Here is a 24,597-nt window from a genome sequence, read left to right as displayed (position 1 = left end):
TTGAAGATAAAACAGCGCTGTAGTTGCTGCAATCGTGACCTACCTTTACGGTGCACTTAGAGCCCAAGGATGCCCAAGGTTCGCACGAAGATCTTCAAACTTCAGACTTCAGACCCCAATATTTTGGGGAAGATGCCTGCCACGGCATCAAGGATTTCGGAGCTCCAAAAACTCTGGTTTGCGTGCCAGTATCTTCCATTAACCCTGCGGGAAGCTAATGACAAAAGTCCTCGCAAGTCGCCCGCATCTCCCGATCGCGTGCACTGCGCCCGCGATGACTGGTCGTCGCTGGTTGGAAATACCCCATACGTCATCTTCGCGTACGGCCCCAGATGCCGACACGACACGTCAGCAGTGTCTCGGCAACAAGCCACATGCAAGCCCTCGACATTCACACACACACACACACCCCGGCAGCGTTCTTTGTGTCCTGTGTCAGCCTGTTTCTTGTTCTTCTTCCTTCTTGGTTGCTCCTTCCGGACCAAGCTTCTTCCAAAATGCGACGCGAGACACAAAGCATTTCCCGGCATACGCGAGGTCTTTTGCACGACACGGACGAGCGCGTGTCGAAGCTGGCGGTCGTGTCTTCGTCCCATCCTTTCCCCCCCTCCGGGACACACACACACAACACGCGCGTAAGCTGCACCTGCCCCTTTTCCCTGCAGGTGGTTGTGGTGGCCCAGACCACACCGGGAGGTGGACCCCGCGGAGAGAGAGAGAGCCGAACGACAAAAAAATGAAGGAAGTTTGTCCAACACGAGGCGTAACGGAGGTCTGGCCTGAACGCCGGAACGAAAGCAAGATAGAGACAGCAGCGCGTGCGGTGCGCGCGAGCGAGAGCAGTGCGCAGTGTGGGTCGTGGTGGTGGTTGCCACGCAAGTTGCCACTCTGCTCGAAAGCTCCACCACACTCTCAGCGGCAGGAACCGCAGAGGAGAGATGCGCGAAAGCGGTGGGAGGGTACAGGGTTTGCGGAGGGTCTTCGTCAGTCAGTGGCATCCAGCGGCAAAGCAACACCGCGTTACCGCAGCAGGACACAGAACCAGGGCCCAGGCACTGCTCTGGCACTCTGGCAGTACCACGGTAGCCATCCCAGCGTGCGGAGACGTCACAACGGTCCGCAACATTCGCATCTGGATGGTTCTCGGTCCTGGTGCGTGCGTACTTCCCTTCTCCGCCGTGGGTGTCACACTGTGATAGCGGTGTGATTAACATCTTCAGAACGCGTGGGTGTGTGTGGGGGTGAGAGAGTGTCTGGTGTGTCCAGTGTCCTCGTGTGCAGGTCTCCGATCAACCACAGCAACCTCACGGTCGGATCAGCGAGTCAAACGAAGAGATATTGATATGCCCGGGCGCACCAGAGATGGCTAGAGGTGCCAACGCGTGGACTGCAGTGTCTCCAGCCGGCCGTAGGTAGAGTTCCGGCCCGGAACTCCTTTTGCGGCGGGCAGATAAAGAGATCTCCCGAGCATCCCAACCATCCTCCAAATCCTGCCCACGTTCAGCTGCAACATCTCTCCCGAGAAGCACGATGATGGACGCACCCTTGAACCTCAACGAAGGTAAGCGACCACCGACTCCCAACTCCCGTCCGTGATACTAGGATATCACTCAATTAAAATCTCCCGAAATGAATATCCCAACCATTCTTACCCACCTTCTCCTCTCCAAATTCCCTGTCAATGCGCTTCAAACTAGGTTGGCCACAAAACCGCGAACGAACGAGCGTTTTCGAAACATAAAATGGGGCGTCTTTTTGTGTTAGTAGGGCAGCGGCGGTAGGGGGGGGGAGTGTCGGCACACGAGTCGTCCATAAATCAGGATCCAAGCGAGCAACTCCCACCCCCCCTCTGCTAGACTAGTCTAGGCGAGCCTTAGTGTATGCCATATAGCCTCAAAAAAAAGGATGCGCGCTGGGGTTAATGGATTTCCCGTTTCGTGTTTCTTTGCACAAGTCCTTTTGCTTGTTCCGATTATTGTGTGACCTCCTTCGATCCTGCGGATGACATTTCTAACTGCCACGTGGGGTGTACAACCCACACACACACACAAAGAAGCGTGGCGTGGAGGTTCGTGTTATCCAAAGCAGTGTCCCACTAGCGCCGCTAGCGCCTGGGGTAGCGATGGGAGGAGCAGCAAACGAAACGAGTTCGTGTGTTTCGCGTGATGTATTTATTTATTTGTAGTAACAAATGGAAACAATATAAATCAAAGCTACCACCGCTTCCCTTTCCCCGCTCCCGCAGAGGCACGAAACCACACGAAAACTGTCACGCGGTTGCTGGGAGGGAACTTCTTGTCCATGGATTGACAAGTTCCTGAGAGAGAGAGTGAGATCGTCTCGCAAGCACGCGGTACAACGCTTTGCAACAAGTACGTTTGACAGCTGTCAAACTTTCTGGCGCGCTATTTTTAAAGCAAACCATGCTCAGGAGCTATTTTAAGACATCCTTCCGCAACGTTACCTATCAATCCGTGGGAAATGGCAATTGTGGGAATAGCAACCCCTTGCTGCCGTGACACGAGGAATTCCAGGGCGCTGGGCTGGGTAGCTCGTTCGTGGGTTGCTCATCCTCACGGGCTTACAATTCGCCATGTAAATTAGACCACAACGGGGTACGCTACGTAACACGGAAACCTCAGCTCACACACGTGGATAGACTGCATGAGAGGAAGCAGGATGGCGAAGTTATTACTCCAACCAGCGTTCAGGTTTTGGAAAGGGCAGAGCGAGACAGAGAGCCAAGAAGGAAGTGATCAGGTTCATTTACCTTCCTACGACGTCGAAGCTCGCTCGGAGCAAGCTGAGTTCAAAGGAGCTTTCATAAACCGCGAAAAAGGCTTTTTCCGGTTTGGGTGTTTGTGTGTGTGTATGTGTGTGTAAATGTAGCATAGAATAATTGAATACTTTAGTATGACGGCGATCGAAAGGCATAAAGAGAAGGAAGAAATAGCAAATGAGGGTTAGGTGTGTACGAGAGTTTTATTGGTTTTCGCTGTTGGAGTTTTCATAGATTATATTTCTATTATTGTCAATGTTTGTAAATGGCTAAAGCTAATGCCAATTTATTTCCACTTACACAAAGATTAGCACTTAAAAAATAAAGTTAAAAAAATAAGTAAATTTGATGCCTCTCCAGTGGCAAGTGGCAAACACCAACAAAGAAACTTTTTCAGAATACATGAAAGAAGAAGGACCAATAAGTAACGAGCTGCGTAGCTTTACTAAAATACAGCTGACATTCTGTCACGCACGCAGACAATCTGAATAGCATAAAGAGTTAACGCCCCCGCTAGCGGAACAGCCTAGTGGTCGAATGGGTAGACGTGCCGGCTCCTACAAGCCCGGCCGTGGACCGTTTCCCAATCCCAACTATGTCAAGCAACGCTCGGGCGCGCGCTTTTCACTACTTTACTTCATTCTTCCTCGGCTGCACAACCTTTACCCCTCCCACCCAACCAAGAGCTGTTCGGGGGCACGATTGGCCCAGGTTCTCACGCTCTCGTGTCTCGATCGGATTACGACCAGATTCCGGTGAATGCCACTACATTGATTATATCTCCACGTCCAAACCGTCCATGTTCATGTCCTAATCTTCACGAACGCGAAAGGGTACACCACCACCAAAGGGGATATGTGTGGCTGTGTGTATGTGTCTGTATGTGTTCCCGCGGTGTTTCACCCGCAGGAGACGACGACACCACACCGACCGCTCCTCGCACGCGCCGGAATGTTGTTGTTTGTTCAATATCCTATGCAGCAGCAAGCGTAGCAAAGGGTAACGCTCCCCCCCTCGTTGATGGCGAGCAGCGAATGGGGAGGAGAGCGTGTATGGGGAGTGCAGAAGTTCCCTTCGGAATGGGGGTGGATTTGGAAATGTGTGAGACGCGCGCGGTACCGGAATGTGCAGAGAAGAAATCTTTTTACAGTAAACCCCGGGAAACATCCGCTTGGTCCTTTGTGCCGGATCGCGTGCAATATTCCCCCTCAAGAGCAGGAGCGTGGCAGTGGAGAGGGAAGGAGGGTTTGTTTGGCCAACCGATGGGATGGAGGGGATGGGAGTTGGAAGATGAAGTTGCAGAATGAAAGGAAATATGGAAAAAAAACGGAAAAACTGTCGACTAACTTTCGCTGCTAACGGCACTCACACCGTCCTGCCTGGCCCTGGTGTCCCTCCGCCGTATTCTTTCCTTCCCCTCAACTTCAAGTGGCAAACGAATGGTTCAGTTTAGTTGCAACAAAGCGCGAAAGCATATTCAGCGCAAGGACAGAAACGACCCAAGCCGAGTGAAGCGATTCAAGTTTGCCCGCTTGCTTTTTCATTGTTTCCCTTGTGCACTTTGTCGAACTTTACTTGACACAGCGCGGAACAGTTTTAATGCAGCTCATAATAGAAGCGAAAGTCATCGCGCGCTACGCAAACGTCTATTTCGGGGTACAAAGCGGCTGTCCCTGTGCCGCTGGTTGAGCGGGCCGAGTCCAAGACAAAGGAAAGGCAGGACTGAACGGCAGCAACGGGGACACACACACACCAAGCAGTGCCGACAAGATGAGTACCTCATTAGGTCACGGTCTGGGCTAGAAAGCACACCGCCAACAACAACCAATCAATGCCTTGAACCACTCGAACGCTTCTCCGAACGTGTTCGTCGCTTGGCGCTTCATTTTCCAGCGACTGCAGGCTGCAGCGGTTTGGTGTGGCATGGCACACAGGGCCTAAGAAAACACATCGCGCCGTCCTGTGACGGGAAATCGATGGCTTTGAGAAGAAGCCCGGCCCAGCACGTCCCAGCCCCCCCCCCCCCCTGGTGTCTGGAGGGTCTTTCCAGCGACTTCTCCAGCAGGGCACACGAAATGAAAAGCAAGCACATAGCGCACCGTGAGCGATGGAGGAAAAACAGCCGCCGGTCACAGGCCGGTCAAAGGACGTTATCGTTGTCCAGTTGGTCGCTTGGTCGGAGATGCAAATGCTGAAGACCCACTCACGCACAGCAAACTGCGCATACGTGGTGGCGGCCACGCGATACCTCGCAAGAGCTCCCGGCGATGCCTCAACTCCACCACCAACACCAAGACGACCCGTTTTCACGGGTAGATCGAAAAGTGGAACCCTCTATCTCTTTCTGTGTATCCCACTCTATCTCTCTCTCCGTCTATCTCCTTTTTTTGCATACATAAATGGAGGGGCACCGGGCACCAAGCGCAACCGAAGTCTTTGATGTTTTGCTGCCCTGGTTACCTGATTTTTTGAGCTTGACTCCGTCGCCGCCGGTTGGTTGGTGCCGCCCGGCGGGCACCATTATGAGGTTGGGGTCGACATCAGACGGATCGGGGATCCCGCCGTGCCCATCCCCCTCTCCCAGGGTGTTCCCGAGCCTGCGTACAACCCGCGTGCGGTTGCGAAGCGCGCCCGATGAGAGAACCGGCGGCGGACCGGGGGAGTATAAAGGAGCATAGTTAATGTGCTCGTAGAGAGGAGGAACCGTCCCGGGTGTGGTTTGTGGATGAAAGAGAAAGCGAACGGTGGTGGCGGCGGTCGCGGACGTCTCATACACACGTCTCCACCCGCTCTAGAACGCGAATGGAGCTTGGGCAAAACGAAAAAAAAAAAAAAACGGTAGAACTGGGGTTGGAACCTTGGACTGAATTTGATGTGTCCTGCACTGCCGAAGCGCGGGCAGGGGCGATGAGACGGACGGGCGAATGGGAAGGGAAGCGGCCGGGGACGCGCAAGCGGAAACGAACCCCAGAACCGCTCGGCCGTACCACACAGGCCGGGGTGCAGCTGCAATGCCAGAGCCAAGCCGACCATTGTCCCGTGCTGTCCTGTGCTACATGTGCTGCTGCTGCTCCAGGGTGCATCCGCGTTGTGTGTGCGTTTCGTGTGTGTGTGTGATTGGTGCGCCTCCGCGTGTGTCCCCTTTAGCGCGGCGGCCCTAGCGGCGGTTTCGTTTCACGCACGAGTGCGTAAGGACATGTGCACCGGGCGGGTAGAGACGAACCAAGACGAAGACGACGGGGAGGAAGAGGAGGAAGAGGAAGAGGAGGAGGACGACCGGGACCAGCGAGCGCCATCATGAACTGGAGCCTGGCGGCAGGCGATCGGGTTCGCTGTCTGCAGACGCAGCTATTTCCCGTCTGTGCCACACTCGCAGCAAAAGGTTAGAGTGAGCAATCACAGTGTGTGTGTGTGTGTGTAAGAGAGAGATGCATTGGAGAGGTGCAGTGCATTAAAAGATCCTGAAATGGGTTCCAGAATCTTTACACTTCTTCAACAGTAACAGTGCAACGAGACGAGGGTTTCTTCCCGAAAAGGCTCCAAATAGACGCGTGACTCACCCGCACACACGTCTTCCATCCATCAATACAAGCGAACAACTGTACGGCATATGTACAGCACGCTGCTGGGCTGGGCGGGAGGGGGCTGTGGGCTGTGAAAATAATTTTCGCCCGTCACTCAACATTCCACCGCAGACAACAAGGCCTGCCACCCGTTAGTTGCTATCCTTCCACTGCCACCGGCCGTTTTGCGGATCCTCGTGCGGGGGAAACAAATAGGGATGTGTCTAGCAAAAGGAAAGTTCGCCACCTAACCTGTCTCCCCACGCACCGCCGCCTCCGTTCCCAACAACCAACCTCGAGAAGGCGGGCAATTGTGTCTGTGTGTGTTTATATATATATTTCCCCCATGCCTGGTTCACCTATTGCAGGATGTTCTTTTCTGTTTGCTGAAAATGTTGAGGTCCGTGTGGTGGAATACGACGATACCCACACAAACGGATATCCAAAAACTGAAAAAAACCTGTCCGAAAATGAGTCAACAAACGAAACCCTCGGGCACCCCGGTAAATAACCACATATACACCACCGGAGGGCCAACAAAAACCAAAACAAATCAAGGTGGAGAGAGTGGCGTTTTGCGCCAACTCTCGCACCCCCGCCGGTTTGTCTGCGCAGTTGCCTGCGATGCCCGTTACCACCCCGGGTGTGGGGGGTTGAAGGAATGGCACAACCAACGCGCCCGTTGTTTAGCAATTGAGCAAACACAAGATGGTGGAATGTTGTGCAGGAGCGTCGTAGCGGGTCCGCTGTTCCGGCATGCCCACTGTTCCTGGGTCATTAGTGCTTCAGTTGCGAATTGCATTGTTGCACATTTCGGGTGCGTTGTGTAGGCGCTCAGTTGGTCCACTGCTCCAAGAGTTTTACGTAATATCTTCAAAGACGCTGCGGGTTTCAAAAATAGCCACAAAAACTTATCAATATCCAAGACATTCATACACTAACCATCCCATCGTCCCAGTCGAGGATTTATTAGTATCTGTGATGTTCTTAGATTGAGTTGTCACCTGCTAAGGACACTCAAGGGTCTATCTTTTTGTTATGGTTTTGGTGTTTTGAACTTCTCAACGGTTTTTGAGGACACAATGGTTAGATTTCACGAGTCTTGGAATACAATTGATATCCTCTCAGCAAAACAAAAGGTGCACAATCGATCAATATTCTTGATTTGATCAGCTAAAGGTCTCTATCCCAATGTCCCAACGGGACCGATAGGTTCAAAGGTTGTTCATTCACCTATGTATCAAACTCTTTCATATGGTTAGATAGAAAATGGTGTCTCAAAATATTCTGGATCAACTTACATACCATGAAGATTCTGTATTTCTTTTGTAGTAGTATTGTAGTATTATCTCGTTAAAGTTTAAAGATAATAATGAATATATGACCGCGCAGCTGCCCCTTGTTACCTTTAACCGGCATCAAAGAGTCTATCATTAACTTGACGGGTTATTGTTTACGCATCTTAGCCTGTATTCCTGCTCTTTCCCTAGTTGAGGTAGTCTACTTGAAGTAGTAGATGTTGCAAGTAACGGGGATTGAGATACCAAATGCTTGGAAATAAATGGAGATCACTGCAGATGGTCAAAGTATATCCAATCCAATCCCATCTAAACAAATTTCCGTGGTGCAAACAAGTCTGGTGTCATCTGTAATTCTTCAAGCTCTGATCAAACAGGTATAAAGGATCTTCTTGGTATTTCAGATATTCCATTATTGCTGAAAGTGTTAATATTGTTACTTCTTACTGACTCAATCTAAGGTTCAAACAAGCTCCGAGCTTACTGTCTTCCCCCCGATGGAAAGCTTTCAAGGCAGAAAGTATTTTGAGCTCCTCAGAATCATTGCTGGTAACACGACGCAGAACCGCGCGATATATCCGCGTGGCTGAATTCCGATCAGCTGAGAAACGGCGACATCGACCACCAGCTGATCGTTAGCATCAGTAATAGTACAAACACACACCCACACACTCCCCACTTTCTCTTGCACACGGCCGAAACGATGATCGACCTTCAAAAGAGCGTTCAGTGACAGTTTGCAGTCAACACTTGCGTACTAGCCAAGCATCACTACTACACCTGCCACTTGCCCCCCCCCCTTTCCTACCTCCTCACCCGCTCCTCATATCACCCCCAACCATATGTGCATACGTCATCCCGAGACTGAAGCTACCCGTAACACACCTCACCGAAACCGTTCCGCCCACGTAATGGTGTTGCGTGATGATACGATGTCACATTCCTGTACCCCGGCAAAGAAGCGTTGTGCATCGACGACGACCGCGGTCGGCGACAGTGGATTGCGCGATCGAACGGCAGACCCAATCATCGATCGCCGGTCGCCAATCACGTGCAGGAAGCGCAAAGCCAGCGCTTGGTGCTATCATTCACCCACCGATAAAGAGACAAAGAACGTAACGTAACGGCGTGTGAGCTATTAATACTAGGGCAGCCCTTCAATGCCATTCTGCTAAGGGCTTTCGCTTTCGCGCACGGCGGATAATTGTCTTCCCGGGTGTGCCAGATCAATTAGAGCGCGCGCTCGACCCAAACCCATCTTTCTAGCACCACCCACCTGGGTCGACTTATTTACAGCGACCCAACGCACACGCGGCGTTTGGAGGAACGTTTTCTGAACACCAGGAAATTACGCCAACTGCCAATGGATGAAAATCAATCGCCACCCGGGAGACCGCGTACGCCAAGTCCCGCGTGTAACCAAGCAATAGGACTTCCAAGATTGGAAATAGTGTCGGTGACATGTGTGTGACATATAAACAAGCTCGGATGCGACGCTCCGTGGGGGACATGTTGTAAGACACACGCTTGACCATAACAGTGTTTTGTTTTGCTCGTTCGTTTCTGAGGAGTCGAAAAATAAACAGAAAAGTTACACGGATAGGAATCTACAATTTGGCGTACCTTTGGCGAAAATCCTACGGTTAAGGACAGAGAGGAGAGAGAGTGGCAGGATAGCCCGAAGATTGTTTTCCATTTTTTCGTACGAAGAAACCGGGCGACCAGCAATGAGCAGATATATTTAAAAACACGCGTGTCTTCTTTTTTGGGGAGGATTTTCTTCCCATAAGAATGGCAAGAAGCAAACTTTGTGGTGACATTAGACTTTTTTTTTTGCTATGGAGAGGTTATTTACTCCTCTGGAATGCTTCATACTTCAACCGCTTTGATGTCTGCTCCAATAAGATAAGGCGAGCAAGCCAGTAATTAAATAAGTTTACACGATAACAATTCTTCAGAGCTTCCACGGATGGACGACCTGTTTGTTTCGCGCTGCATGTGACAGCATGAAATGAGTTTGGTTGTGCACCTGCTTTGATGGGAGGGAAATACAGGAGAGAACGATGCGACACAGAAACGCTATTTCCATCCAGCTCCAGTTTCAAAGAAGGACAAATCAACTTTGAATCTGTTTGATCTTATGGAAGCTTTCCTTTTTTATGCGCTGCGAGATCTGACGACATCACCAGATATTATACGGAAGCACAAAAACACAAAACCCGTCACTACCCCTACCATTTGTGCCCAGTTTGGGGAAATCAAATGATGCGTAGGTTAAAAAAAAACAAAGCAAAAGGAAAAACAAACCCCCTGGAGGACGTACTTTGCTGCGGGTGTTCGGTGTCTTCGCTCCAGAGCGCATCATTCGTGTGCTTGCCATAACTCTTCCGTCGATTCCCAGTTTAATCTTGCCCCCGCCGGGTGCACAAACAACCTGTTTGAACTGGACCAAAACGAGGGATGGCGGCGCATGGAAAGGGGCAGAAATAAGCGGCCTGCACCAGCTGCCAAGTGACATTTGTTTTCCATCGACCATTTTTCGGTCGGCCTTTTACACGGGAGTTTGGCTTGCCCCCGGGGATGATGGACGCGAGATGTGTTGCCCTCACACACTCGGGTCGCTGCCATACGATCCGACGTACGTACGTACCCACCTACACACACACACATAAATCTCTCCCCGCGTCATGTTGTTTCCGACGCCCACCTCGTTTTGGGGATTCGTGGAGTGTGTATCGTATATCATACGCCAATTGCTTGTCTCATCGAGGAGCTATACTGCTGCGCTTCTGCTCGGTAGTTTATTTGCTTCAAATTGGATCAGCGCAAGAGGGAGAAAGAGAGAAAACGATCCGCACAGTAGGTGCAGATGGGTTCAAATATAGTGTTTTTTATTTTATTTTATTTTATTTATTTCATTCCTTGACTATCCCAGGGGTCCACAAACTACGGCCCGTGATGACTTTTTATAAAGGTTAAAACAAATTTTAACTTGTATGTTTTAAACACAAAAATCTAGGTTAACTAATATATATTTGATACATGATAGAAAAAATGATGAAAATGGGGTCCTTTCCGTTTGAAGTTGGTTGGCTGAAATTTCAGCCTGTCAGCCGTTTGCATTGTATAGCAGTTTTTGAACAGTTATCTAAGTCGGTATAATATACATGCGGGCTTATCCCAAGGAGTATGAATTTAGAAGACTGAATTTTACCGCTTCTGTTTCCGAAGGAAGATTTTAATAGTGTTTTGAATATTCGTCAATCCTCCAGAAAGCCTGTTTGAGCAAAAGTGTTCAGCCGTCTTGTCAAAAAGTGATATTCAAATATGGATATAAAAAAACATGCACCTTGGGAAAAATGTAAACACCACCTTGTTTTCCCATTTTTCGAGTAGGTACTCGAATCTAATTCTAGCTAGAATTAATCTAGACTGAAAATTGCAGGCTAGTTTTGTGTGTGGTTTTGTACGGAGTGTTTACATGATTTCAGCCTCCAACTGTAAAACTCCATACAAAAAACTGACTAGAAATCGTGAAGGGCCCCAATGATGGTATTTTCTTTAACAAGCGTAATATAACGTTCACGCATTAGCTGCGGGTAACTCCAAAATGGCCATTAGCAACGTTATTTGCGAAGCAATGCGGCCCGCGAAGGGAAAAGTTTAAAGACCCCCCTGGACTAACCCAATATGATTCTTATTGACTGCATAAAGTACAGTACATATAATAAGATTTAATTTACCAAGCGAAAGCTGATAACAACAGTGAGATGCAGATAAGCAAATGCGACCATGTGCACGTCAAGCGTCAAGTTCATTTACGGGCTTATCTTGGTTTTGCGCTTAATATTTTGCTAGACACTTCAACTGTGGCGATAAAACACATAATTGATGGGTCTGATATATATTCTGTCGGTACACTGGACCATAAAATCATGCGAAGACTCTTTAAATATTCGTGTCAAAGAATAACAGTACAACCGCCATAATATGTCTCTTAGATTCCATGGTTAAGTGTTTCTGTTTTACATACGTTAAATTGTATGTAACTAAAAGTTATAAGTCATAACAATTATTATTATCATAAAAAAACATAAATGAAGTAAAATTGAGTTTTTTCCAATAAAAAAATGTAAATTCCCGTATAAAATGTATGGCCAACCCGGATAGGTGATAATATAAGTAAAGGAGTAGTTTTGGTTCTAGATATGAAGGTTAAAGATGATGTAAGATCGCAGTATACAGGGAGAAGCAATTTTACAAAATTGACACAAACAAGCGCCGTTCAGAAATTTGTTCACGAGTCGAATACCACTTTTACGAACCGATGCACCAGAGCACGAGCGATGCACACCACCGAACACCAACCACACAGCGCACACGGTAAAACCTTCCCGCAAAAGATTGCAAAATTAGCTCCTGTCCACCGGTGAGCCCATAGTGCACGACACGAAACGAACCGCTTCCTCGTTCGGGCAGCCGGGTGCTGCTGGTGCTGCTGCTTTGCGTGAAGCGCGTACGGACTGTGAGCAGCACGAAGCGCAAAAAAGCGAGCGCGTTCACCATGCTTTGCATCTCCCTCTATCTCTCTATCTCTCTCTCTCTCTCGCTTTCGCACACTTTCCCGCTGCTCCTTTGTGCGCGCGCCTCATACGATGACATACATTGGAAGACTTTTCCCCCGAGTCTGAGAAGAAGCGAACGAGAGAGAGAGAGAGTGAGTGAGTGAGCAGACACATAGAAAAGCGCATCTGCCTACCAGGAGGGGTTGGGAGTGTATTTTTGCGACAGAAAGAGAGAGATAGAGAGAGAGAGAGAGAGAGAGAGAGAGAGAGCGAAAGACAGGTGCAGCGAGGTCCTGTTGGAGATCGGGGGAACCACCGCGTGCACATTCCCATACAGTCCGAAGGCAACCAACCAACCAGCCAGCCAGCCAGCCAGCCAGGCCGGCCAGCCGTTCGCTTGGCACATTTAGTCGCACGGTGAAGACGCTCGTCAGTGGACGTACGAACGCAGAACGCGCTTTTTTCGCGGGCCAGCCCACCCCCTCGTTAGACAGACAAGTCTTCCCGTACTTCGGGTTTGTTGTCTAGTGTTGCCTGCCTTTCCGTCGATCGTTTCGGAACTGTGAGTGAGTGTGCGTGCGTGTGTATGCGTGAGGGGTGCGTGTGTGTGTGTGTGTGTGTATGTGTGTGGGTGCGTGCAAGCCAGTGTGTCCCGAATGTTGGGCACATTCCTGGCTAATTAGTTAATTAGTGTCAACAATCAACTTCGCGCAACCTCGCCAAGCCGACCGCAACGATCACAACAATCATTCCGTACGCTACCAGCAGCACCGGTAAGGGGCAGCACGGAGCGGGTAGCTTTCCGATCGTAGTAAAGAAAAACCCTTCATGTTCCCGCGGCCCAATTCGCCCTAAGATCAGCACGAAAGATCAAATTAAATGCTGCTTCCGACGAAAAAAAACTCGCGCCGCTTGTTTGTTTTGTATTTACAAAATTAATGCCGCCAGCACAACAGCGGCAATGGCTCGCTGGCCTGCACAAACACACGCACGTAAACAGTGGGGTAGAATAGCGACCAAAAAAAAAAAAAAACAATTGCATCTTGCAACAACAACGACACCAAAAACCTGCGAGGATCGTACCCGTGGCGATTGCGGCTGCTCTGATGCCATCATCATCATCATCATCGCCAGCGGCCCAAACAGCTGATCGTTAGCAGTTGTTTCGCTTGGCAGCCTAACATGGGAGGCCGGTGGTGCCGGGGGTGCCGGGGTGGATCGTGCACCAAACGCAAAAACCCGTGCCAATCGCGATAGTGTGTCGCGTTCTGGTGCGGTGGCGACGACAAGGTGCGCGGTGCGGTATGTTTACGTTGTCTTTACCAAACGTCCGCCTGGCGACGCTGTAAGATCACGCACCCACACACACACACACACAGCATAATGTGTTGTTGTTGTGTACCAGTGTGTGCGTGTGGGCGTTTTTGATATTTGCACGCATCAGGTGCACCATGTTTGTTTTCTCTTTCCATCTACCGCCCTCCTCAAACCCTCAGTGGGGAAGAATGGGATTGTGGTGAAAATTAATGATGCTGCTCTTTGGCGGCGGGCAGTTTTGTACATGCTACCCGAACATTGAGCCCTGGAATGGGAAGCAAAACAGCGCCAGCACTGTTCAAACTGTTTCGAACGATGAATCAATTGTCAGCAGAAAAAAAAAACAAATTGAAACACAATTTTTTGCGACAAGAAAGCGCAAAACAGCGAAAAATCCGGCTCGAAGGACTAAAAAAAAAGATGAATAAAAAGCACATCTCTTGAGTGTTTTTCGCCGAGAAATCCATCACGTTTATGTTGAAGTGTGCAGGAGACCTTTTCAACGGCCACCTCACTTTGCATAGCTGATTTAAAGGCGGAAAAATCAAAGCCACCGCCTTGACTTTGTTACTTCGGCGCGTGCAGTAGGACGAGCTTTTTCAATGAGTTACTGCCTCTGTGCAAGAATCTTTTCGGCAAGAGCCCTTTCGGTTAGAATCGCAAAGAGAGCAACCACTCCAATTCAAAAGAGGTCAAAAATAAGTGTATAAAAAGCACAAAAAAGCATACTTACTCACTTATCCCTTGGCCTGCTGCCGAGGCGTCCAAAACCTAGAATAAAATAAACATAAAAGAGATTCCAATTAGTTAAAATTAGAATATCACCGTAGGAATAATTAAACGGCTCAAATCAATACACGAAAGATTCAACTAACTTGCGCTATTTAACTGTCAGAAAATCAGATTGATGAGTCAAAAAGCAGAATCATAATTAATCAACGAAGCAAGATTGGTTGCGTTTGCAACACGTTTTAGCATTATCATCCAACTGGCCCTATTTCGAGAACGAATGTCACCGTGCTGGAGATAGATCCCTCCTGCCAATGGCGAACAAACACGATCCATCCAACGGAAAAGAACATTCATTTATCGGTAGAATGCAAGCAGCTAAGAATGAGATATGATTTTGGGCAGATTTGTGGAATGAAATGAATGTTCTCCATGATCCTCTTATGATTAATATACCCCCAAATACCACTGAGTCACATTGCACACACACACACAAAAAGGGAAAATCTCATCTGCTTCTTGCCGAGAAGGTAGAATCATGGTGCGGTGGCAAAAGGCGGATAAGCGAAAGCGTGCCAGCACCGCAAATCTCAAGAAAATGAGCTTTCCGTTCCTTTCCATCGACAAAGACGGCCGTTTGCTACCCAGAACCAGCGAATAAGTTCTTACCTCGCGAAATCCGGGGGATGGGGGGGGTTTGTGTGTTCGTAACGAAATAATAATAATAATAATAATAATAATGAGTACAGTAGCGGCGGCAGCAGCAACACAGAAAAAAATCGCAAGCTCATTAGGGCCTTATGAATGTTTAATCATACTGTGAGTGGGAGGGGGTTATAAGCGGGCGGGTACAGAGGGTAACCTCATCAACCTTTCGCCCGGCTTCTGCACACAAGTGCCTTGTTGGCCTCGTTCCGATGGCACGTTTCGCCCTCACCGTGTCTCTGGCTGTGTGTGTGTGTGTGTGTGTGTGTGTGTGTGTGTGTGTGTGTGGTGCTTTTTCCTATCGATGAGATTTCGCGTTCATTTCATCAAGGACACGGAAGCGAAGGAGGAGCCCACCATCATCAGCGCCCATGTCTTTTGCACTTTTGCCTGTACGTAGCGTACTTTGGCCAACGTGGCTCATTTCATACAACCAACCCACTCGCTCCTCTCCCGCAGCTGGTTTCGTACCGACCCTGCAGAGCCCTTCGGCGGTGTATCGTTTCTTAACGCGAGTGGCTTACTCATGCACACACACACACACACACACATAGAAGTACACAGAAAAGCTTATGAAAGAATCGCATCGCCAGTGGGAAGATTTATTTTTACCCACAAAGAGGTTTTTATTTCGCCCGGTCGCCTTTTCTTCTTCTTCATACTTATCTCCATTCAACCGCGCTACTCGTTGTCTCTCTCTCTCTCGGGCTCGGGTCTTTTATTCCCGCAATAAACCCACTCCCTTTCGTTCGGTGCAATCGCTCTCAAATAAAGCTATTTGCGCTCAAACAAATCAAAATAAAAAGCAACTCACTCTAATTCTTGTATCCTTTTTTTCCTTCTTTCTTCCATTTCCTCTCACTTGCTGCGCTTGTGTGCCGTACTATTTCTCGCTTTCCACATCCTTCCCGCAACCGTCCGGGCTGGGACGGCGCATGCAGCCGGCTACTTGGGCAGCTTTCTGTCGAACAGCCTCAAAACGCATCAGCTCGAGGTGAACACCGACTCGAAGACGCTACGCCCGATCGCACGCCTGAAGGAGCCGCGGGAACTGTTCGCACTGCCGAAGGAACGAGACTATGATTGCCCCCAGCAGGCCCCCCGATGGCCCATCGAGTGTCAGGTGGGTGAACAAAAACATTAACAAAAAAACAGAACAAAATGAAATTAACAAGGAAAGAAATGAAAAAAAACAGCCGGCTTATTATCGGGGGTGTCAAACTTAACCTCACTAGGGATGACAGAAAGTAATTTTGAAAATGTTTAATTACAAGACAATTTTATGGGATTTTCATCAGCCAAAGTCATGAGCAAAAACCTGTGTCAACCGGCATGACTACATAGAACGGCTTGCCAAATCCCACTGGCACATTGTTTCAAAAATGGCTCATTTCTTTACAATAATTTGCAACAAACATTTCGACAACCCTGCAACCCCCAGTCGGAATCAATTTTCGGGTGATGAAAAGCTAGCGCTATATTCCCATTCCGCTCGCCCGAACACACCGACGCCTACAGCCTGCTGCTAATGTAGAACATTGACCCTTTCCCGTACATCCCCTAGTCCGTGTGTTTGAACTTTTTACCCTTCCAACGACGGACGGGGAGTGATGGGACGGCGTTCTCTCTCTCTTCCCCTGTATGGGTTCGAATATGTTTCTGCAACGCGAAAACAAAAAAAAAACAGAAAAAGAAACACCAACAGAACGCAAACATTCACAGGAATCAACATCAAACAGCGGGGCCCAAAACGGCTGTTCGAGGCTGAAAATGTTCAGCACCCGATGGAGGCGCCCGGTTGTTGATGCGTTTGCGCCACCGTTGGGGTGAAAGGGAAGGGTCTGAAAGAGCGGAAAACAGTACGTGCTTCAACGGCATCGATGAAATCAAATGCTGGAAAGCAAAGGGCTCGGAGTGTGTATAGGTGTGCGGCGTCTTCCAGTGAAAAGTCCCCACCCCGAACACTGTTCTGAGACTAGATTTTTCCACAAACTGGAAGAAAGTAAACCGAAAATAAGGACAAAATCAACACACATACACACACACACACACACACACACACAACACGATCCAGCAATACCATGTTTCAAAGATTGGTACACTCGATTAATGAATTTCATTTGGCAACCGGCCGGCCATCCTCCCCATCCCCAAAACGCACCGCGGGCAAACCTTTTACGAATCGCAAATTAAAGGCACCAGGTGTTGAAGTGATGGCGGTTGCGTTCGTTCGTTCATTCTTTGTATTTTCTTTTTTTTTTTGCTGTTTTAATTACCATTAATCGAAAAATATTACTCAACGAAAAGTTGCGAACGAAAACGCGGGCGCCCAATCAAGATTCAAAATTAAGGTGAAGGTGGTGCCGGTGCGCGGGGCGGGGGGGGGGGATGTGCGGTATGGCAATTAGCTTCCATTTCCGATCACTCGCTCCACCCCTTCCACCTCCCTGTCCTGAAAAGCGCACACACACACACAAAATCAGAGGGACAGCTGGCTAGACACTAAATTTAGCAGTCCTTTTTTATTATTCCACCGCTTCCTTCACACACCTCCTAACCAAAGAAAAAAGTTTTCAAGGTTTTTGTTGTTGTTGTTGTTGTTTGCTCCCCCCCCCCCCCTCTCTGAGTGCGTTTTGACAAGTGTGTTTGCGCGAGTTGATTGCAGGGAGAAATGCCGGCCGCTCCCGAAAGCTGCCCGCGCTTCACAAGTGGCTCCTGGTCACGGCACCGGGCGCACGGTGTGTAGATGATGTTAATTGGTTCATGGCAGGGTGTGTGTGTGTGTGTGTGGTGCCGGATATTTCGGGGGCGAGTTTGGAACGAAATTTTGAAGCACCGAGAAGCCTTGAAACTTTGCCTTCTTTCTTTCTGTTTATTTTTTTGTTTTTCAGTTTTGTTTACCCGTCCGTCCCTGTCCGTGTTGCCTCTCCCGCGCATCCGGCGAAAGGTGCGGGTGACATACGGTGGTACTGATGTGTGCTACCTTTGCTTTCGGTGGGTAGTGGTAGTTTCATATGTGGCGTGTGTGTTTGGGGGTGGACACTATGTGGCGGAGTGACTTCAGTGTTAGGCGAAATTGTGAAGATCAAAGGGAGCGTTGCGAAGAACAAACACACACACACACACACACACACACACACACAAAAACATGTTCTCTGCAGGACGCAAAGCAAGTCCGATGGCGATGACGTGTGCCCGCCCGGGGGAGGTACCGGGGGCACGAGAGCCCGTGTGGTGTTTGGGCTTGTTCGTCTGGCAGTGAAGGGAAATTAATTTCTTTACCCAACCCTCTGGTCGTTTGCTTTTTTTTTTGCTGTTTTGGTATGTGGGAAGTTTGTTTTTTTTTTCATATATTTTTTTATGAAATCAGCTCCAAAACAACGCGAATTTTTGCGTGTGTATGTGTTTGTTTTTTTTTGCATTTTTTCCCTTGCTTGCCAACATATCGTTTGCCTCGTTGTTTTGAGTGTGTGTGTGTGTGTGTTTTTTTTTTTGTCCCACTAGCGAGCATTTTCTTCCCTCGCAAAGCAGCCAATCAAACGAAGCCATCAGATCGATGCAGCCGGCATTTTACCACCGTACTCTTTCAATCGGGCAATCCCCTCCCTTCTGCCCATTTCCAAAGCCCCAAAACCAGCTCGCTCCCAGTGTTACGTCACCCGTGAGTGAGGGGAAGCTCACCAATCAAGCGGAAGCACGCAAGTGGAATTGTACCGAAATTCCGCCATCGATACTTCGCCTCCACCCACACCGTTTCAGTCGCGGCCTGATGAAGTCATTCAGGAGGTACCGCCGCGTTCGAGCCGCGTTCGTGCAATGAATTTTCCGCACACCCGCGGCCCGCGGCCCTGGCAGGACGGAACCCCATTTCGCCGCCGCCGCCGCCTTTCGCTGCTTAGTTGGTTAGTCGGCGAAAGAAAGTCGAATAACAAGAACAAAAAAACCCGGGCTTTGTTCTCTCCAACCCACCACACCCCCCCCCCCTTCCCCTGTCCTCTCACTCTTACTGTCAGAGTATGTTGCCAATCTAGGATGGCTTTTCATTTTTTTTTTGTGTGGGTGCTTCGAAACCAAAGGTACAATGACTCCTGTTTGTTATTCGAATTCTCGCCCACCGACACAGGAGCCACACCGGTTCTGCTAAATTTAGACACCCATTCCCACCCTTTTCCTTTAATGGGGGGGGGGGGGTTTCGTCCCAATTTGAGGTTGGTGAGGGGATCGATTAGATTTTCTTTCTGTTTTCCCCCTTTGCTTTGCTTTATGATGAATAAATGTATCCCTTCTGCTAAGTGCCACGCAAGCGGTGGGCGCTCCCGGTCGCCGGCATTGATTAACCTTTTATCCTCTGCTCGGTGGTCAACCCAGCCCGAGCAGCGCCATTAAATTTATGTTCGTCCGGCGGGCTGTGCCGCCACCGGCTGTTGCTAAGCTCTGGTGGTTTGGTGCGGAGAAGCTTTTAATTGCTTGCCCGATGCGGGACGGTGGCGGTTTCCAGCAGTCGATGTGAGCCAGAAAATGTCACATACATTGTAATTAACGTCTTGCTGTGCGGGGGCACGATAACAAGGAGTAATGGGTACGTAGCAGAGCACCGGCCGACTCCATGCTTAATGGGATGCTATCGAACTTTTGGACGCCGGCGAAAGGTCGAGTAGTTCCAAAGTGAGGCGTCAAAAACGAGGTTTTTTTGCGTTTTAGAGACTAATTTACGCGTGGTATAAGCTTTATTGCGTTCAATCTCCACATCAGGTGCCCTTCAGGTGATAAATCTTTTCCAATTTTATTACGTAAGTTCCAATCCTACTGTTACGTTTTTTCCAAGGATGTATGCGTCCTTTTGTCTCGGTTAGCTGGCATCAAATTTCCAATGACGTTTTTGTACGATTCATTCTCATCAAGAGGAGTTGACTCATTGAGCGAATATGATAAACGATCACAAAAAGACCGAAGTGGAAGAGGATTTAAACGTTGCGACGTTAATTCTTAGTTCGTCATCTAGTCATGTTGGGATCTGACAAACAATTGCATCTAGCTACTCTAGGAACCTCAACATCTAGTTGTCATCTTGGTTTTTACCATCTTCTTAACATCTTAACCGTGCAAATGTGTCGAGCAATCTAACACATGATAACCCCCTGTTACAAATCCAATCCAATTCTAGGCGAAAATACAAGTCCCCAAGTGTTGAAGTTTCAAGTTAGGATCTACTTGGGATGTGTGGAGCCGGTAGTTCTTCGCTTTTTGAAATGGAATAATCAAAGGTTTCAGGGAATAAAGTAGATGTGGAGAAGCGGAAAGAGTCATTTAAAGTTCCTTGCCCATCAGCTTCACCTAAAGAGACCTCACCCTAGAGTCTAAATCCTAGAGAGTGTCCTATCCAACAAATTTCAATTCCAGAATATCTCCCAATCATTACTGAATTCACCTGTATGTCACAAAGAGTTAGCAAAGTTATGAAACTCCAAGCATTAAGTGATACATACATACAGAAGGTTGTGTCAATGTTTGTTGTAATGACCCAAAAACTGGAGTAACAATGTTTTACTCCTTCTATTTGCCTGACACATCCAACGCAAGTGCACAATCTAAGGAGGCCATAAAACTGCGTAATTTTAACTTCATTTCAATTGTAAGAACCATTCCAAGCCGCTCCAAATCAAGAGAAGGAAACAAAAAGGCTGTTTTCAAGCCGCCTCCGTGAAAGCATCACTCATTATTGCACTCTCTCTCTCTCTCCCTTTCTCAGGTGCTTGAGGAGCGCGTGTATCACCTGGACGACGCACCGGAAACGCCGGAACCGTACTACCAGCCGACCGGCAAGGAGTTGCAACCGCGCCCGGTAGGCGAGGAGAATGGCATCATCGTGTACAACTACAACCCGACCAGCGCCGTGCACTACGTAAGTACTTCCGCTCCTGGCTCGCGCTAACCCGCCTCGGGCACTTGCCCGGCTAATTCCACCACCGTGCGCGGATCTAGATAACCCAACACATGCTGTGCCGCTTGTGCGTGTTTGTTTGTGCTGTCGCAGTTGTTGTTGTTGTTGTTGTTGTTGTTGTGTGGCTGCCTCATCTCGCCATCGACCATCGAGCTTCGCTTTTCCCCGCAGGCGACTGTCCCAATGCACAAGGACAAAAGAACATGCAAACTCCAGGCAAGGAGTCGAGTAATCTCGTCGCCACAACTCGTACGTAGCTGGCAATGGGATGAAGTCGTCCATACGTGTGCTATTTCACCATCCGATGCGAAGCGGATGCTCTCGTACTGCCCGCCTGGGGCACTCATCTCATCTCAGTGCGTGTACTACACCAACCAAAGCAACGCCAAACACCCCAATGCACACCGTTGTTGTCCCGTCCTGAAGCGTAAAACCCTTTGCTGCGGCTGCAAAAGAACACGGCGACGCACATCTCTAATACTGCAGAGCAAACTGCGTCCCCCCTTCTTACTAACCGGCCCACCCATCTGCCCACTCATTAGCTGCAGCTTTGAGTCCCTCCCGAGCAGCTTGGAGCGAGCGCGGACTGGAAGCTCACTAACTGGAATTCTGTGGCGCGCTTTTTCTGTTTCTTCCATGCTCATGGTTTTTCTTTTCTTTCTATGGTCTGTGTTACTTTCATGTACCTTCATTCCCCCCCCCCCGCTCCTACCCCATTCATTGGTTTTTGCCTCCCTATCCCGGGTCCGTGTTCGTTCCTTTGCCGCGTGTGTGGCGCCACACAGTTGCCGGTGGATGACGAGGTAACGCAGCCCGAGCCCGAGCCCGAACCGTGCCCGGGGAAGGGTGGCGGCTCGGTGCTTCGGCATCTTCGGCAGCTTCGCCGGCGGCTCCAGCGCACCCTGCTGCAGTGGGAGGCGAGCGAGTACGTCGACCGGGACTACTCGTACGAGGAGATGAACGATGCGGGCGAGATCCTGCCGTACGACGAGGAGAACCAGACCGTCCATCAGGTGGTGGAGGAGTCACCGACACCCGAACGGGAGCTTGTCGCCATGCATTTGCGAAAACAGGCGTCGGCTGGCGGCGCATCGGGCGAAGGGAATGCCGAGAAGCAGGTCGAATGTAGCACAGCGTGTGACAGGGAGGCCGTGAGCAGCAGTCCCGACAGTGATCGTGACGGCTGCCAACCGCTCAGACACGTGGATAGTACCAGCAGCACCAACCACAACAACAACAACAGCAACAACAGTGACGAGTCGGATGACTCCGACGGCGAACAGACGGGGTCGTCGCCGGCGGTACCGGCTAGCATGAGCAAGACCACCACTAATCGCACACCCGATCTCTGTCCGCAGTTTAGCCGCTCGACGGTCGGCGGCTCGAAGGCCCAGCCGGCCGCCCATCCGACGCCGCTCGATCCGGACGATCTCGTGTTCGAGTCCCGGTTCGAGAGCGGCAATCTCGGGCGCGCGATCAAGATCACGCCGACCTACTACGAGCTCTACCTGCGCCCGGACATGTACACCAACCGGCACACGCAGTGGTTCTACTTTCAGGTGAAGAACACCAAGGCGAAGGTAGTGTACAGGTGAGTGACCGCCGCTTTTCGTCCTAGCTAACGCTCCTAGCAACTCCAATCACAGACATAGTAGGACCGTAGGGAGGGTGTGAGCCACATGCACACAGTTGCTGTGCCGTGTGCAACACGACGTCGGGCCAGAGCGTACGGTGTCGATGTCCGATCCGGGTTTCGGGTTTACGAGCACGCGCGCTCATCATTTTGACGACCCACGCGCAAGATCCGACAAGATCTGCAACAAAACCAGCAAACCAAAAAGACACCACCGTTTGGACGATATTTTCGATTTCGCCGTTTCCATACATCTTTCACACACGCGCGCGCGCGCACACACACACACACACCGACTAAATGGTCCCAAAATCTGGCCATTAATTACTGAACCTTGTGGTTTTTGGGTGATATTTTCGCTCCCATCCCCCCTTTGTTCGGTGTATAAATATACACCGAAATTTCCAACGCCTTTACTGGGCCCGTCGTGACACACACACACACAGTGAACGCGAATGATCAAACTGCGTTCGCGCTTGTGGGCCCTGGCTGGCTTGTGGAAGGACGGGCGGCGTGCGAAATGAGCCGATTATTATGCTTAACGACCGGGCGCTGCTCCACACGCGCGCGGTACTGCTCCGGGTGCTCCACGACCTTCTCCAACTCTTCCGAACGGGAAGCAACGGCGCCAGCGAACACAACCAGCAGGGATTACAAACAACCAACGAATCTCCAACGCGTGGACCTTGCAAGTCCACGCAAGCCAATTAATGGCCCCGCTTACTTTGGATGCACACGCAGGGGAAACCTTTGGCCAAGAATAGCGGTTTACTATTTCGCGCATAGCGGCCGATTTGAATGTTTCCGAAGCGGAATCAAACGGTTTGGCTGTAGTTCTGAGGAAGCTGTTGGTACGGTTGTAGCATGCGCTAGAAATAGCGCAGAACATCTTGGATGCTGCTAAGATATTGCAGGGGGTTGCATGAGAGACATTTTGGAACGATCATTCGGATATACATGAGGACCCAAAGATCTCTCCAATCATACTTCAAAGAATCATGCATTCTTCTCGGGAAGGTCCACTCCAACAATGATGACCTTTGCTTTTATAAATATCTAGATGACCTAACCTGAAACTCAAGCTCCCAGTGCTATCTTCCGCTCGCCGGCCCGAAGATCTTCCACAACAACTGGAAGTTGGCGAGACAACTACAGTGCGGGTCATTATTTATCCAACAACCCATGTCATCCGATAAACACAAAGCACCGTGTCGAACGTGTTCGAGGAAGCAATAAAAAAAAACAACCACAACACGTCCGATGCACAACGACCATCCCCCCGGGGAGCGCTTCCTCCAGCTGTCGACACAGTGTTGACGCTTCCGAGGAAAAAGCAAACTATTTTTTTTTTCTCTCCCCGCTCAAGGTGGTCGGTTCGCTCGGCGGTTGGTGCACTACGCTCGCCAAATGGGACAGTTTTAGACCGGCAGTAAAAAATATATGAAATACAGGTCCCGGGGACCCGGGTTAACCAATTAAGACGGCACAGCTGTTGGTTGTTGCGCTCCGGTGGTCTCCAACCCCACGGAACCTCTTTTTCGCCGCTATTCCGGGATCCGGAACGCGATAAAAATAATTCGAAACAGGCGGTCACAAGGCCGCAAGGGGGTGCGCGGGTGGGGACAATGTTGTCGCGACTCGGTCGTGTATGTTGCAACAACTTCAGCAGCTTCGGTCAACAGCTTCTTGCACCATCCTACTGGTTAACACTTTCTTGGAGCATCATCAGTGAGGTCAAAGAACCTTGTTTGTGTGTGTGTGTGTCTCTCTCTGTCTCTCCTTGCTGTCTGTGTGTGTTTGTTTCGTAGTTGTAGTTGGAATAACGTTTCCTTCTCCTTTCACAGATTCTCCATCATCAATCTAACGAAACCGGACAGCCTCTACAAGGAGGGCATGCGGCCGCTGATGTACTCGACGATGGATGCGGAATGCAATCAGGTCGGCTGGAGACGGTGCGGCGACAACATTGCCTACTTCCGAAACGAGGACAACAGGTATGACAATTGTCACGCGGCTATTTGGGCCCACGTAGTAGTAGTAGTAGTAGTAGTCGTATAAGAAGTTCGT

At 49.7% G+C, this 24,597-nt stretch overlaps 2 protein-coding genes across 5 annotated transcripts in view; one reads left to right on the top strand and one right to left on the bottom strand.

Annotated features, from left to right (window-relative positions):
• The window catches only part of LOC121603689 (glutamine-dependent NAD(+) synthetase), a 37,926-nt gene that overhangs the window by 4,336 nt on the left and 8,993 nt on the right, over positions 1–24,597 (bottom strand). The window contains exon 2 of the mRNA XM_041932799.1: positions 14,256–14,293. The gene's annotated coding sequence lies outside the window, so the exon portion shown is untranslated. The remainder of the gene's footprint in view (positions 1–14,255; positions 14,294–24,597) is intronic.
• Positions 1,092–24,597, top strand: part of LOC121603669 (cytosolic carboxypeptidase Nna1-like) — a 31,926-nt gene continuing 8,420 nt past the window's right edge. For 2 of the 4 annotated variants that reach the window (XM_041932753.1, XM_041932761.1), the window contains exons 1-5: positions 1,094–1,561; positions 15,898–16,079; positions 20,706–20,858; positions 21,683–22,488; positions 24,375–24,524. In XM_041932753.1, the coding sequence (XP_041788687.1) occupies positions 1,531–1,561; positions 15,898–16,079; positions 20,706–20,858; positions 21,683–22,488; positions 24,375–24,524 (1,322 nt within the window). In that variant the 5' untranslated portion in view covers positions 1,094–1,530. Of the gene's footprint in view, positions 1,562–15,897; positions 16,080–20,705; positions 20,859–21,682; positions 22,489–24,374; positions 24,525–24,597 lie in introns of all 4 variants that reach the window. The other 2 variants (XM_041932777.1, XM_041932769.1) reach the window with 2 other exon arrangements.

Source organism: Anopheles merus, chromosome X (assembly GCF_017562075.2).
Source record: "Anopheles merus strain MAF chromosome X, AmerM5.1, whole genome shotgun sequence".
In the NCBI taxonomy this organism is placed as follows: Eukaryota; Metazoa; Arthropoda; class Insecta; order Diptera; family Culicidae; genus Anopheles; species Anopheles merus.
The sequence above is the reverse complement of the archived record's forward strand: the minus strand, read 5'-3'. Positions and strand labels throughout refer to the sequence as shown.